The sequence below is a fragment of the Crocuta crocuta genome, unplaced genomic scaffold (genome assembly GCF_008692635.1).
Source record: "Crocuta crocuta isolate KB4526 unplaced genomic scaffold, BGI_CrCroc_1.0 scaffold374, whole genome shotgun sequence".
Lineage (NCBI taxonomy): Eukaryota > Metazoa > Chordata > Mammalia > Carnivora > Hyaenidae > Crocuta > Crocuta crocuta.
Genome location: NW_027532613.1, coordinates 2,611,340 through 2,626,443, shown reverse-complemented (window position 1 = coordinate 2,626,443; position 15,104 = coordinate 2,611,340). Strand labels below are relative to the sequence as shown.

General features: G+C 56.5%; 1 protein-coding gene across 1 annotated transcript in view; it reads right to left on the bottom strand.

The window, feature by feature from the left end:
• DRD2 (dopamine receptor D2) overlaps positions 1–8,988 on the bottom strand; it is an 11,205-nt gene extending 2,217 nt beyond the window's left edge. Inside the window, exons 1-6 of the mRNA XM_077780512.1 lie at positions 8,677–8,988; positions 5,598–5,707; positions 4,477–4,613; positions 3,066–3,256; positions 2,060–2,146; positions 307–634 (exon numbers count right to left, since the gene is read on the bottom strand). Coding sequence (XP_077636638.1) covers positions 307–634; positions 2,060–2,146; positions 3,066–3,256; positions 4,477–4,613; positions 5,598–5,707; positions 8,677–8,961 — 1,138 coding nt within the window. The 5' untranslated portion in view covers positions 8,962–8,988. The remainder of the gene's footprint in view (positions 1–306; positions 635–2,059; positions 2,147–3,065; positions 3,257–4,476; positions 4,614–5,597; positions 5,708–8,676) is intronic.
• Positions 8,989–15,104: the final 6,116 nt, after the last annotated feature.

The window sequence follows — 15,104 nt, the reverse complement described above, 5'->3', positions numbered from 1 at the left end:
TAAGCTGGACAAGCTCACAGACTCTGAAGTCAGACTCCCTGAGTTTAAATCATAGGTCTTCCTTGGGCACGTCATATACCCAGTCCAGACCTCAGTTTTCCCATGTGTAAAAGGAACATAATTATAGAATCTACCTAATGTGTAGATCAGTGGGAGTGGCCCGCACCTGAGAAAGTGCCGGTCCCCTGGCCCGCCAGCCATGGTTAGGAAGCAGATGGCAGGTAACAGGACCCATCTTGGTGGGCGGGCCCCCGGCAATGGGTCCCTTCCTTGGCGATGGCGCGGCCAACGGCCAGCCTGACTCACCAAGAACAATGGCGAGCATCTGGGTGGCTTTCTTCTCCTTCTGCTGGGAGAGCTTCCTGCGGCTCATGGTCTTCAGAGAGGTCCGGGTTTTGCCGTTGGGCATGGACTGGATCTCAAAGATCTTGGCAATCTTGGGGTGGTCTTTGGCATGCCCATTCTTCTCTGGTTTGGCGGGGCTGTCGGCCGTGCTATGGAGGCCGTGGTGGGACGGGTCGGGGAGGGTCAGCTGGTGGTGGCTGGGCGGTATGGGGCTGTACCGGGTCCTCTCGGGAGGGCTGGTGCTGGACAGCATCTCCATCTCTAGCTCCTGCGCTCGGCGGGCGGCCTCCTGCACAGAGGCAGAGAACTCCGGGTAAAGCCAGGCCGGTCCTCCGGTGGTCGGGACGGTCCGGGCTGGGGCCAGACCCACGGCGGTCCCTGGCTGCAGGGTCATCCCCAGCCCTCCTCCCAGAGCAATCCTGATGCAGCCTCAATAACCCCACAACCATCCGTGGGGGCTTACTAGCCCAGCACTTCTCTTATGAACTAAGCACCACTTACTGAGCACCAGTGAGCACCGGGCACCCAGCTGGCCGCTGGGAATACTGGTTTGGCATTCAGGGCCTGCCACAGGAGCTCATGTTCTAACTGCATAGCGGGCACCTCTGTTCTTCCTGCCTGGCTGAATCAAGGGGCCGCCAGGCTGACCTGAGACACCCCACCACATTCTCCTCGTAGACCGATCCGGGTGCCAAAGGGCTAACCCCAGCCTCCCAACCCCCAATCCTTCCTGCCAAGCTGATCTGGAGGCCCTGGTGGGGATCCACTCACTGCCTCTCAGGTCCCCCGGACCTTGGGGTTTCAGCTTGAACTTCTGAAATGCAGCCTCGCCGTGCACCTGGGTGATAGGACTCTGCGGCCGCCCCAGTCCCAGTCCTGAGTCCCTCGATGTCACCCATCTCATGAAGGACTCCCTGGAGTCCTGCCCTTGCTGTTCAAGGGAACGGTGGGGGCCCGCTCCCTGCGGACACCTGACCTGGACTTCACGTGCACCCCTGGGTGGGTGTCCCGGCCCAGCTTGGGGGGCGGCACCTGCCGCTGGGACCCTGCTACTACTTCCTCTGGGCAGAGCCCGGGTCGGCCGTGGTTCTGCATGTCCAGGCTCTACTTACGCGCTGCACTGCCCCACAGTCCCGAGGCTGCTCTGCTCCCCACCCCCCGCCCTACTCACCCTTCCACGCCCAGCCTCCAGCCCCAGGACCTGCCTGTAGTAAGGAAGCACATGCGAGTGGGAAAGAACAGGCGTGGACCTCGGAGTCACAAGGGTTTGGGCTCTCAAACATGCACTTTCCCCCTGTTTCGCCTCGGGTGAGCTACCTACCCTCTCTGAGCCTCTGTTTCCTCTTCTGTAACATTAAAGTCAATAAGCTCAATAAGACTTACCTCTCAGGGTCACTGTGAGGATTTGATGAGATAGTAGGAACACGGTGGGTGTTCAGTGAATGGTAACAGCCATTCTTTGGATGTGCATTATGTTATTACGGCCAAGTCCTCTCTCCCAACCATTTTCTCGCGCCAGGGGCACCTATGTGTGCCTTGCGGAATCGGGCCGGCTCGCTGCCTGCCTGCCCGTGAGGTGTGCCTGGTGCATCTGGCCCCGGGGGCCGTGGGGGAGCCTGGGAGGTGCTCTGCCGCTGAGGTGTCTGCGAATCACGGCAGCTGGGTTCCCGAGGGGCGGAGGGCCCGGCCCTGGGTCCCTGACCTGAGCACTTACCACTCTCCTCCTGTTCACTGGGAACCTCCCATTGGACTTGATGATAACGGTGCAGAGTTTCATGTCCTCGGGGTGAGTGCAGGTGCCCTGTGGAGTGAGCCAGTACACTGGTCATGACGGGCAGGCGGCTGGGGACAGACCCCCAGTGTGGGCTGCTCAGGCTGGGCACAGGGGCTCAGAGCAGGGCAGAGGAGGGGGGGGCCTGAGCACGGGAGAGTGAAGGTTGGTCCTGTGAGGAGAGAACGTGGGCAGGACGAGGGACGAACAGGCCGTGACTTTTATGGGGTATCTGTGAAGGGTCTGGCACATGCGAGATAAACCCCTCTCGCACTGAATCCTCAAAACCACGCCGAGAGGTTGGCATTATGATTCCCATTTAACAGATGAGGAAACCGAGGCTCAGAGAAGTTAAGCAACTTGCCCAAGGTCACTCAGCAAAAAAACGTGGCAGTGCCAGGCCTTGAACCTGATGTGTCTAACCCCCAGACTCTAGTTCCTTCCAGGCCCACATACTGTCTTCCCATACAGGGAGGGCTGAGCAGAGGGGAGAATTCACAAGACATAAGGGGGAGGGAAGGGAAGCAAGGTAGAGGCGAGGAGGAGGGAATGGCGGGGAAGGAGGAGGTGTGCACAGAGGGGAGCACGGGGAGCATGAAAGGTAAAGAGGGGGGAGGGAGGCGCAGAGGGAGGAAAGGCAGAGTGAGGGGCCGCAGCGAGGAAGGACGAGCGACGGGAGAGGAAGGAGAGGACACGGTGCATTCGAAGATCTCCAAGCAGACTTCTCCCAGAGCCTGTCCGCCGCCCGCCCCTCCTCCATCCGCCTCCTGGAGATCTGGTCACTCCATGGAGGTCCAAGCCTTGGGGCTGTGCCCTGCCTGGGTCCGTGGCGCGCCCTCCAGCCTAGACCCCACCCTGCTGCGCTGCCCTGGGCCCCCGCCTGCGCACAGGCAAGCCCCCCTGGTAATGGTGAGGTGTGGGCACTGGAGGGGAGGGGGTTTCTGGGGACCTTGAGTGGGGCCTTCAGGTTGGCCCTAAAAGCCCGGCTGCTGCGCTTGGTGTTGACCCGCTTGCGGCGCCTGCGGAGGACGATGTAGATCTTGATGTAGACCAGCAGGGTGACGATGAAGGGCACGTAGAAGGAGACGATGGAGGAGTACACCACGAACGCGGGGTTGGCGATTATGCACTCGTTCTGGTCTGTGGGGGGTGAGGAGAGCCCGGAGGGGGCGTCAGCGGCCCACGGGGCCACAGCGCCACGAGACACCCTTCCCTCCTCTGCTGGACCCAAGCAGAGAGGTCACAGAGGACCGGGTGTCCAAGGCTGCCCGGAAGTGCTAGACGTAGATGAACATGCGCCGTAAGCCAGAGATTTCAAATCACAACCGTGAGCAAAAAGCTAGGCCCTCATGGACTGCTTCCGAGTTTCCCCATTAATGTTCCCTCCTCATTTCAGTACTAGTTTAATTTCCGTGACCACACAAGCGGAGCCAGTGTGCTTGGGAAAAATAACGGAAGAAAATTATTGTCAAAGCGTAAACCCTTATGTTAACCCCTCCTGTATACGTGGGGGAGGTCTACCACCTTTCAGCCTTAGGACAAGGGGACTTGGTCCTGTTTGCCCAACTCACCTATGTCCCGATGTGTTTTCAAGTTCCCTTCCTGGCCTAGCAGGTGTTTGTCCTGTATCTCAGGGCCTTTCCAGACTGCTCTGAGCAGCTGCTCAGACCATGACCTACTCCCTGCTTCTAGGAATGCCCACAAGAGGTGCATTGCAAGGCTTCTTGGTGTCTTGCCCCGTAAGGGTCTCCAGAGGTGCGCCCGCCTCACTGGAGCTTCCCTGATGAGAGAAAGTTCTATGCCCACGCCGGCAGGCAGGCAGGCCCACACCTCCTTCCTCTACCTCAGACGCACAGGACAGGCGCGGTGGGCTAGCCTCTACCTATTTCCACCTCTCCTACTCCAGGGGAGTCAGGTCTGTGCTGGGCTTGGCCAGCTTGGGCTGCAGCCTCATTACCACAAACAGCATCACCACGGGGTGGGGATGGGGCCCCATCGTCACCCCTCATGTGGGCACATGAGTGTGCACACACACACACAAAACACATGCAGTTGGTGAGCCTGTCTGGCCTGCTTCGGTTGAACAAGCAAAGCTGAAAATGGCCAGACATCCTCCCGAATCATTCCCCCCACGCCCCCCACTCCTCACCCAGCCCCATAGTGACCTGAGCTACTGTTCCTCTCTGGCCCCTCCAGGTACAAATGAGGGTCAGGCTGGGCCGGGGAGACCCAGCCTGGCCTCAGCCTAGGCTGGCAAACAAGTCCTCCCCCTAAGCCTGCATCCAGCGGCTCAGCTCCCTCGGGGTCCCGTGCAGGGAAGGGGGCCGGCGGAGCCCCAGGCAGACAGAGGCAGGACTCACCTGTGTTGTTGAGTCCGAAAAGCAGCGGACAGGAGATGGTAAAGGACAGGACCCAGACGATGGCGATCATGACAGTGACTCGGCGCTTGGAGCTGTAGCGGGTGTTGTAGAGCATGGGCATGGCCACGGCTGTGTACCTGCAGGGTCACGGGACAGGGGGCCCTGAGTCTGGGGTGCCCAGGCCCAGGGACCCCTCATTCCGCAGCAGGCACACCCTAGAGACACCCCGTACTTTAGAGAGTGCCAGCTGTCACCTCCCCGAAGCCTGCCTGTCTACCCTACGGCACTCCTTTCTCCTGCCCCAGCTCAGACAGCAAGGGTAGCTGGTGACACTTTACCTGACCAGCTACCAGGCAGTCCTGGCCCATTTCTATTACTCCAGTCTCCCTACTTGGATTTTAAGGTTTTTGAGGGCCCAGGGTCTGGGTCTTTGCACCTTAGAAACTGCACCCATGCCGGGCTCACAGAAGCTGGAAGTGTTTGTTCCAGGCCCCTCAGAGCGAGGGCTCAGCCAGCCCCACTCGGCAGAAAATAACAACGGTGGCAACTGCTCATAGTCACTCGATTCCTCGACCCGGCACTTCTCATATAGTAACTCACTTCATCTTTCAAGAATCCTGCCGGGGGGGCCCACGTGGCCTGCGTGTGCAAATCGGTGAATGGCTCCAAGGGTAGAGTTTAGCAAAGTGAGCACAGCCTGGGCCCTCTTGGCCACGGGCCTGCCCTGCTCTGGACAGGAGATGCACAACCAGACCCTGGCCCCACCTGGACAGGCGTCATCACCCTTGATTTCTAGACAGGGTAGGGTTCTGAGAAGGTGCACACTCTGCCCCAGGCTACTTAGGCAGGACGCGGTAGACCTAGGGCTGCCGTGAGCACTGGGAGCTTTCTCCTCTTCTCAGGCACTGTCTGGGTATCCTTGGTGACATCTCCATCTGGAAGGTGGCCTCTCGTGAGGTGGTCTGGGCTCTCCCAGCCAGACCCACGTGCACCTACACACCTGTGCATGTATGTGCGTGCACACCCATGCACGCACACACATGTGGACTCACGGGCACACAGCTCGTGTCTGCAGCCCGGAAGGTCAGCGGCCCGGGATCCCCTCTGCCACCCTGGCTCACCTGTCGATGCTGATGGCGCACAGGTTCAGGATGCTCGCCGTGCACATCATGACGTCCAGAGTGACAAAGATGTCACAGTGAATCCTGCTGAACTTCCACTCGCCCACCACCTGGGGACAGAGCACCACACCAGGCAGATGGAAGACGGACGATGAGCTTAGGCCCCGTGGCTCGGCTTTTCCAGGACAGGTGGGCCACAGGCCCAGAGGGCAGCTGGGGGGCCTTGGGGGTCTCCAGCTGGGGCCCGGGGGGAGAAGTGGGGCAGCAAAGGGGAGTCANACTGCTTCTATGTCCCTGGGGATCTAGGTCTGAGCCACCAGGGCCCTCTTCCTCTTCCTCTTTGCCTCTCCCCTGCCTTCCATCTTTCCTACAGACACTTATGAGCAACTTACTCTGGGCCAGACTCTCTGCTAGATTCTGGGGTACAGTGGCAAACAGTGCTGGCATAGTCCTTGCCTTTAGGGAGCTCTCAGTCCCCGCCCTGAAGGCCTGTCTGGAACACAGAAGAAGGGAGGGCTTTCCTCCACGTCCTGGGGTCAGCTGACTCAGAGATTCGAGAGAAATTGCTGGCAGCCACATATACCGACTGTGGGCATGTGGGCATCTCACGCTCGTACAAGACAGGGCTGCTATCTCCCTCACGGGTGAGGGGACCCCAGTTTAGGGGGCCCCCCCAGCAAGTGGGCTCCACACAGCGCTGGGACTGAAGCACCTGGCTCCGGCAGCACATCCATGCTCCCTCTAAGCTGTCTGGGGGAGGACCATCCAGCTTGTCAAAAGAGAAGCGAATTATGCAAAAACCACTACAGGCACGTAGAACGTGAGAGGAGAGGTGATAACTGCGAGGGTGTCAACCATGGGGTTGGTGAGGAAAGTGGCCTTGCCCAGGGTCCCCTGGTGACTTAGCAGCGGAGGAGGGACCATTTCTTGGCTTCACTGTTCACAGGAAGCCGAGCTGCAGCGTGGGCCGTGAGCTCGCGGGGTCCACTGCTGGTGAGAACCGGCACTTACTGTGTGTCAGACGCCGCCCCAAACACTTCGTACTCATGTCTAACCACAGTGACAGCAAACCTCTGAGGCTAATGATACGCGGCTGCCCCCCCGAAATCTTGGCCAGCTACGCCCCCTTCCTGCCCTGTAGCTTTGCATACTTTTCTTTTCTGCCTGGAACGCCAAAGCCTTGCTCCTTCCTCTGGATAATTCTTCCGGAAGCATCACCTCTTCCTGCAAGACTTCCTTGCCCCCACGTACTCCCCATCATGTCCCCACACCTGCGTCCATCACACCGCAGTGGTCCTAGGGGTTCTTCACCGATGGTAGACAATGCCCTAGGGGTAGAGTAAGGCACAGATGCGCCCGGGCCACACTGCAGGCGTGAATAAACGGGACCCTGGTCCATTCACTCCTCAGTCTCATCTGCCCATCTGGAAAAGGCACACCTAAAACCCTCGCCTCAAAGGGGTGCATGCCGACAAGTGACCCCCGGCTGTCTTCTGTCAGGACCTTCTCCAGATGGAAAGTGGTAGAGTTGGGAATTGAACCTGGTTCTCTCACGGCAAAACCAGCTTTCCATAGGCTAAGCAGAACGAATAAAGCACACCCAGTCCCACGCTAGACATGGCAGGCTATCAGAGGCACTAATATCGCTGGGAAAGGAACAGGATGGAAAATTCTGGACAACAAGAGTGTCTCTTAGAAAGCACAGAGTATATGGGTTGCAAGAATGCTCTGGCAGGATGCTGGGCTCAGCTGAGGCGCCACCCGGGACAGTGAAGGGCTGAGCCGACATCCTGTAATTGGGGCTCACGGTCCAGCTCTTATTTTAAAGGGAAATAATGGGCAGGTTAGAGCACTACCCTCTGCGATACCGCTCTCCACCCTGCCCCCCAAGCCACTGAGCTTCCTCCTTAAAATAATGGTGAACTGGTTATGTTGAAAATACCTGTTCAAAGGCCTTACAGGTTCTCAGAACCGCCCCCCACCCCCCCCAGCCCCATACAGTCTAAGGTACAGATGNCCCCACTAACCCCCCTCCCCCCTCCCGTGCCCAGGACAGGAAGGTAACTGCCTGGTGATCTCAGTGACCTCAGTGCTGGCTCTTTCCTGAAAGGCTGGTCAGTTCCCAGACTCCACTCCAGAGTCCTAGGCAGAGAAAGGGGCAGGATCCAGACCCAAGCTCCCCAGACCCTCCCACTTCTGCCTGTCGGCCCTGAAAAGCATCCACCTAGAAGGGACTCCCCAGTTTCTCCCCTTGCTGTGCGATCTGAGGACAGTTTCTCAAACCTTCTGTCTCCTCGTCTGTAAACTGAGAAGAATAGTATCAACTGCCAGGATTAGTGAGACTGTTTGCTGAGTCTGTGTCTGCGAAAAGCCTGGCGCGGTGCCTGGACCGCAGCAGGGGCTGCCTGCTCTCGACTCGGAGGTGCAGGGCTGGGCTCCGTCCTGGCCGAGCCGAGGACCTGGCCGTCGGGTCCTTCCCGAGCGAGGGGGCTGTGGCAAAGCCCCCAGCGGCCCCCGCCTGGAGGTCCCAGACATGGGCGCTAGAGCAAACTGGGGAAGAGGCGAAGGACAAGGAGCACGCGGAGCAGCAGCCCCCACTTTTGAAGCGGGAAGAAAGAACGGGAAGCTTCGGGTCTGGAAGCATGAACGTCTCCCTTCCTTGAGGATCTACCTCCATTGTTCCCATTTCTAACACCATGTAAGGAATCAACCGGGGGCCGAGCCGAGTTCCAGCCGGGACCTGGCACCTGCATGATGCCGGAGAAGTCACCGCATTTCTCTGACCACCTGGCTCACCACCGTGAAATGGTGGTAGCGGTGGGGAGACCTCGCAGGGCTGGTCTGCGGGCTGCACGGGAAGACGCCGTGGATGGAGGACTCGACGAGAGGCCTGGCCCTTGGTAAGCACTCTCCAACCGGTAGTTGGGATTGTGAAAGAGACATCAAGCCCATTTCATAAGGAGAAAAACGAAGCCCAGAGTGGAGGAAGGGGCCAGGCCAGCTGAGAAGGCACCAGGGAGGAGCCGGTGAGGAGCCTGGACCCCAGGCTCCCCGGCAGCGGAGGGGAGTGCAGACCTACCTCCAAGTAGACGACCCAGGGCATGACGAGCGTGGCCACCAGGAGGTCGGCCACGGCCAGGCTGACGATCAGGTAGTTGGTGGTGGTCTGCAGCGCCTTCTCGCGGGACACGGCCATGCACACCAGCACGTTGCCGAAGACGATGACGAAGATGAGGAGGGTGAGCAGCATGGCGTAGTAGTTGTAGTGAGGCCTGCCCGTCCTTCCTTCCGACCCGTTGAAGGGCCGGCTCCAGTTCTGGCTCTCCAGGTCATCCTCGAACCAGGACAGGTTCAGTGGGTCCATCGCCGCAGCGGGGCCGCCGGGTGGCCAGGCTCTGGCCAGGACAAACGGACACAGGGAGTGAACAGGACCTCCCGCAGCCTGCCACCTCCCACGGAAAGCTCCGGAGCTACAGCCAACCCCCAGCAGTTAGAAATCTCCAGCCTCGGGATTTTCAGTTCTGTATCTTTTAACGATTTCCTTAAGACATGGGGCCGGCTGCCGCTATTCTGTTGGAAAGTTCTTGCAGATGGGCAAATAAATGAGCAAGTGTAATTTTTTTTTAAGTATAATAAAATAAATGAGCTTGNACACACATTCATTCGTCCTCTAGAAATACTTATGGAGCTTATAAATACTATACTTCTATAAAGACTTATTGCTGATTGCTCTATGTAGTGCTAGACACACAGGCTAGAACGAAATATACATTCTAAATATTTTTTAAAATTTTTGTTAATGTTTACTTATTTTTTTTTCCAGTGTTTTTATTTACTTCTAGGAGAGAGAGACAGCGTGAGCAGGGGAGGGTCAGAGAGAGAGGGAGACACAGAATCTGAAACAGGCTCCAGGCTCTGAGCTGGCTGAGAGCACAGAGCCTGATGCGGGGCTCGAACCCACGAACTACGAGATTGTGACCTAAGCGAAAGTCGGACGCTTAACCGACTATGAAGCCTAGGGGTTGATCTGCCACAGCGAGATTCTAGAAGGCCTCTCAAGTCGTGCTCTTAGATCTGAGCCCAAGGGCATTGGGAACCACGTGACCAGATGCGCCTTCTGGAGAGAATGTTCCCACTGCTGTTCAGAGGATGAAAGTTTGTGGCCAAGCAGGTAGCAGGATCCCAGCTGGGAGGCTGTAGGAACCCAAGGAAGAGAGGATGAGTTTCTGCATTTCTGCCCTGAGAGCCCGAGGACTTCCTGAAGGAGGTGCCATCTGAGATGCAATCAAAGGAAGACACAGCCAGGCAACAGAGTTTGGGAGACCCTGCAGCTAGAGAGAACGCAACACAGTGCCAGACGACAAATAGTTCCATTTGGCTAAAAATGTAGGGCACGAAGCGGGGGAAAGTGAAACTGGGGGGCCAGACGTGGGCCCGATTGGCTCTCGTGAGATTGGGAGCCCCTGAGAGGCTGGGTGCAGAGGAAGGACCACGGGGCTGGTGTTTCAGAAGGGCTTTGGGGGAGGCCAGGCGGTGGCTGCCATTCGAAGGTGGCCGGAACGGAATAGGAGACGTATTCAGAGTCAGTGTAACCTGTGGGTCCGTATCCACCGCATAGATGCGGTGTAGGGGAGGGGCCGGGACGAGCAGGGAGAGAAGGGGGAGAGGAAACAGCATTTCTGCCTTGGGCTCGGGGAGGCTGAGAGCAGGAAGCAGAGAGCCAGGGAGGCAGACCTGAGATGCATCAGGCATTGACGAGCTTGACAGCCTGTGTTTTGGTTGTGATTAGAACATAATGCACATATAATATAGCTGGCTCTCCTGCTAGCAAAAGTGTTCCTATCTTACACGATGGAATCAAGCTTATCAGAATCTCAAGGCACTCTGCACAAAGCACCCCGACTTCCAGGTGCCTGGCTACCCGAAGGGACTTGAAATCCACTGGTCTATGCCACTTGGGATGGGCGTGGAACCATGTGCAAATCAGGGAGGAGGGCACAGCAGCCACAGAAGGTCACAAGGGACTTCGGAGAAGGGTCTGTCCCACCCCCCCACTCCCCCCTCAACCTCGTGGGACACATTTGCTCTGCTGGCCCCCAGCAGAGGGGTGTGGGTGATGTGCTCCCCAGCACCACCAGCCTGCAGTCTCTGGGGAAGGCAAATCCCTAACTCCAAGTAGGGTGACGTGAAATGACCCGTGTAAAACTCTTCCAACCCAAAGGCGCTGATGCCTGTATCGTATGGATGCTGCCCTCTGCAAAGGCCTGGGCCCCTCTTCCTGTTTGGAGCACCCTGCCAGCCAGCTGTATGCACACACCCATCGGGAACAGCGGCTGCTCCCGCCCCTCGTTTTCACATCAGACTGGGAGTCTGTTGAGCCTGTCAGGCACACAGCAAGGTGCCAAGCACTTTCCGGCCGGAGACAGGGAGACCCGCTCACTTCCCCCAGGGCTCCTGAAGCTTCTGTCTGCCCCACCTCTTACTTCCCCCGTCCGTCTCTCTATAGGGCCAGTGGCCTCGGATGGAGACTGCTGCTTCCCTTCCACCCCCCCCCCCCCCTTCTNGTGCCCACCCCACCCCCCCCCACCCCTTGTCTGTCCCCAGCCAGACTTCTCTTTCCCTACAATCCTGAGCCTGCCTATGAGGTGGCTTCCTATACTTGGAGAGGATTTGATAGATTTATTTGACAGTTTTGTCCTCAAAACAACCCTGAGGCTTGTAGCTATTATTCCCCGCTCACAAATGAGAAAAGTCTTTGGAAAACTTCCCTTCCCCTCCCGCNCCGCTCTGGAACCCATCTCGAGTGCTTTCTGCGGGACTCCCTCCCCTTGGAGCTGGCTGGCAGGGTGCTCGAAACACCAACATCGTTCCTGAGTTCTCTTCTGGAACACACCCTCTCTGTGTATCTGCACCGCCCCCCCCCGGAGTGTAAGCACCTTAAGCACTACACCACGTCTTGGTCATGCCCCATCTTCATGGAATAAACAAGTAAAGAGCATACTCTCTCGTGCTCTGGGCTCTGCAGGTCGGACGTTGTGTGCTGAACTCAATCAAAGGCTCTGTGAGTCCAGCCGGGAAGAAAAGCCCTTCACCCTTGAGAAATGTAGCTGTAAAGGGAGGCGGCCACAGTAACAAGTGCCGAAAAGAAAGGCAACCCAAGGGGCGCACGGGTGCTGCGTGTTAGATCCCCAGAAATAAGACCCTGAGGCGGACCTGGGCATGCAGGGAAGTTACTGGGGAATGTTCTTGGGGCAGAGGCTTGCAGAGAAGGGAGGAGGCAGGGCTGGGCTGGGCTGGGGAGAAGCCAGGCTGCCTTAAGTCACATCAGAGTCCTCAGGTGACCGCCTCAGGGAGCCTGCTGAGCGGTCCCCTCTCATAACATCCTAGGGCATGGGCTGTCCCAGGGAGACGGTGTGACCTGGAGAGAGACACTTCCCTTCAAATGGGCACCTGCCATGAGGGCGGACCCAGCTCAAATGGTCCATCGTCAGCAGCCCCAGTGGGTGGGGGAGTGAGTGCACTGGGCACGAACAGGGTCTGGGGCCCACTCTACCACCACAGGCAGCGGCAGATGTTCAGAAGTCACAGAGGAGGTGCACATGGGCCCGGCTGGGGTGCTCCTGGAGGGCTTCCTGGAGGGGAAAGACTTTCAATCGGGACTTAAAATCATGGGAACAAGTAAGATGGCAAACGAGAGCATTTCCGGTCAGGGGAAGGGTCAGAAGCGAGCACTCCTTCCTGTGTGCTGGTCACCCTGCAGGACAGGAGTGAGTCCCTTCGCCTACAGCTGGGAAGGCCTCATGCATTTAATTTTCTAATTGAGTATTTATTCTAGATAGTTCTTGGGTCTTTCTTTCTTTCTTTCTTTTTCTTTTCTTTTTTTTTTTTTTTTTTGCATTACAGAAGGAATGGGAAAGCCTAGGAAATGCCTAGATGCCCGTGGACCTATTAATAACTTGGTGCGAGATTTTCTTCCAACCCCCAGAGCCAGCTCCATCCCTACTGTGTCCTCAGCACCCTTCCTGCCTGGGGCCGACATCTCTCACAAGCAGGCGCTGTCTGGCTCATTCTCGCAACACCAAATGGAGCAGGAATTCAGACATCAGCAAACCCAGCCCTACTGATGAGACACTAGCACGAGAGCTACTAGTATACGATAGGGCTGAGGACCAGCACAGCCTGGTTCAAATCCCAACGTCGCCTTTGCTAGCTCCGAGGTCTTGGCCAGATTACGTGGCTTTCCTGAGCCTCAGTTTTCCCATCTGCAAAATGGGGGTTCGCGATTACGTTTGTGAGGATTAAGTACGATGATACATGTGTGGCCGGCACAGGTCGACTCTCAAGGAATGTGAGCTTTAAAAATCGAACCAAGCAAAAGAACGAAAAGAAACAAGCACTCAGACGACAAGCCTGAGGCTCCTGGAGGTGAGGCAACCAAACTGTCCAAATGCAGCCCATTAAGGTCAGGGGCTGCCCCAGGCTCCTCCTGCTGTTACCCGTAAGCTGCCTCCTACGGCTCCTCCCTGGAAAGTGGGGGTCTAGATGAGGGGAGAGGGTTTCCAAGATGCAGCAAACAACCCCTGAGAGGAAAGAAAGGGAAACAAAGTCAAAGTGTTCCTGAGCCATGGTTGCAGGACAAATCTGAGCAAGCTTCGGGATGAGGTAGCAGCCGGGCTGGACCAGCTCTCCCAGCGCCCCCGCCCCTGCAGCCTGTAACCTCAGGGGCCCTATTTCCTGGGCTCTAAGACAGAACCGAATGTAAGACGCACCACTGTGTCATGCACCACCGGGAAGGAAGAGAGTGCTACCAAACTCCAATACAGCTCTAAGGCGGGGTCGACTGCAAAATGCACGCTGATTGCAGAGACCTGAAATCTGTGTCTGCAAAGGTGGGGGGTGCGCGTCTTAGCAGGGGTGGAACGCAGGGTCTTCCGGCATTGATCTGCTGGCACTTTCCTGCGGCCCCTGCTGCAGCTCCAGCCTNCCTCCGTTAAGTTCCTCCTAATCCTCCTATACGTGCAAACATATGGTAACTGTCCTTCTCTGCCTGACTTATTTCGCTCTGCTTGTGGGAGAAGCTCCCGGTATTCTGGCTTGGCCCTGGCTTAAGAAGCCGGGTGAGGGCAGTGCCCACTCTGTGGCCCCAGAGAAGGGAAATGCCAAGTTAAAATAATAGTTGGCACCTTGGATTTGCCAGGATGGTCCAAATTTCTTGCTCTCCTTAAAAAAAAAAGACATGAGGATGTCTGGGCGGCTTAAGTCAGTTGAGTGTCCAACTCTTTTTTATTCATACATGTTTTAAATGTTTATTTATATTTGAGAGAGAGAGAGAGGAGAGAGAGAGAGACAGCATGAGCAGGTGAGAGAGAGAGAGAGAGAGAGAGACACAGTATCAGAAGCAGGCTCCAGGCTCTGAGCTGTCAGCACAGAGCCCAACGCGGGGCTCAAACTCACTGTGAGATCATGACCTGAGTGAAGTCAGGGGCTTAACTGACTGAGCCATCCAGATGCCCCGATATTTAATTTCAGCTCAGGTCATGATCCTGGGGTTGTAGGGTCAATCCCTGTGCATTGGCTCTGCACCGAACGTGAAGCCTGCTTAGATTCTCTCTCTCTCTCTTTGCTCCTCTCCCCCACTCATGCACTCTCTCTCTCTAAATAAAAATAAAATAAAACAAAACATAAAAATAAAATAAAATAGGGGTGCTGGGTGGCTCAGTCAGTTGAACATCCGACTTCAGCTCAGATCATGATCTCACAGTTTGTGAGTTTGAGCCCCATGTTGGGCTCTGTGCTGACAGCTCAGAGCCTGGAGCCTGCTTTGGATTCTGTGTGTGTGTCTCTCTCTCTGCCCCTCCCCTGCTCGTGCTCTCTCTCTCTCTCTCAAAAATTAAAATAAAAAAAATTTTAATCATAAAATAAAAAGGGATGGCTAAATGTATAACCCAAGGCAAATTATTCTTATAAGACTTTTTCAGATAAATAAGTCACATATTATTTTTAAAACATCCTGTTGTCAGAACAAGAATATTGGTTTGGAGTCATGAAAATATGATCACCTCGCTCACCAACCTCCATACGCCACCTCCGTCCTCCTCTGGGAGGCTCCTGCCTCATGGGTAAGGTCTCCAAACCAGTCCTCAGTCAATGAGCATTTAGTGAGCACCAAATACATACGTGGTCGCCAGTATACTAAGTCATTACTTAGCTACTCAGTCCTGTTTCCTGGAAGAAGAGTTGCTGTTGCTACGGACTGAGCTGTGTGCATGTGTGGACGCCACACCCCCCAAGGCGATGGCACTTGGACCTGGGACCTCGGTGTTTGGAGATGAGGAGAGTTCCTTATTGGAAGAGACACCGGAGGCTGCCCCTCCTTGCGCTGGTGAACACTCGGCCAGATGGCACCTGTCTGTGAAGCCGGGAAGTGAGCTCTCACCAGAACCCAACCTTGATCTCAGACTCCCAGCCTCCGGAACTAGGAGACAATGAATTTTTGCTGTTTAACCC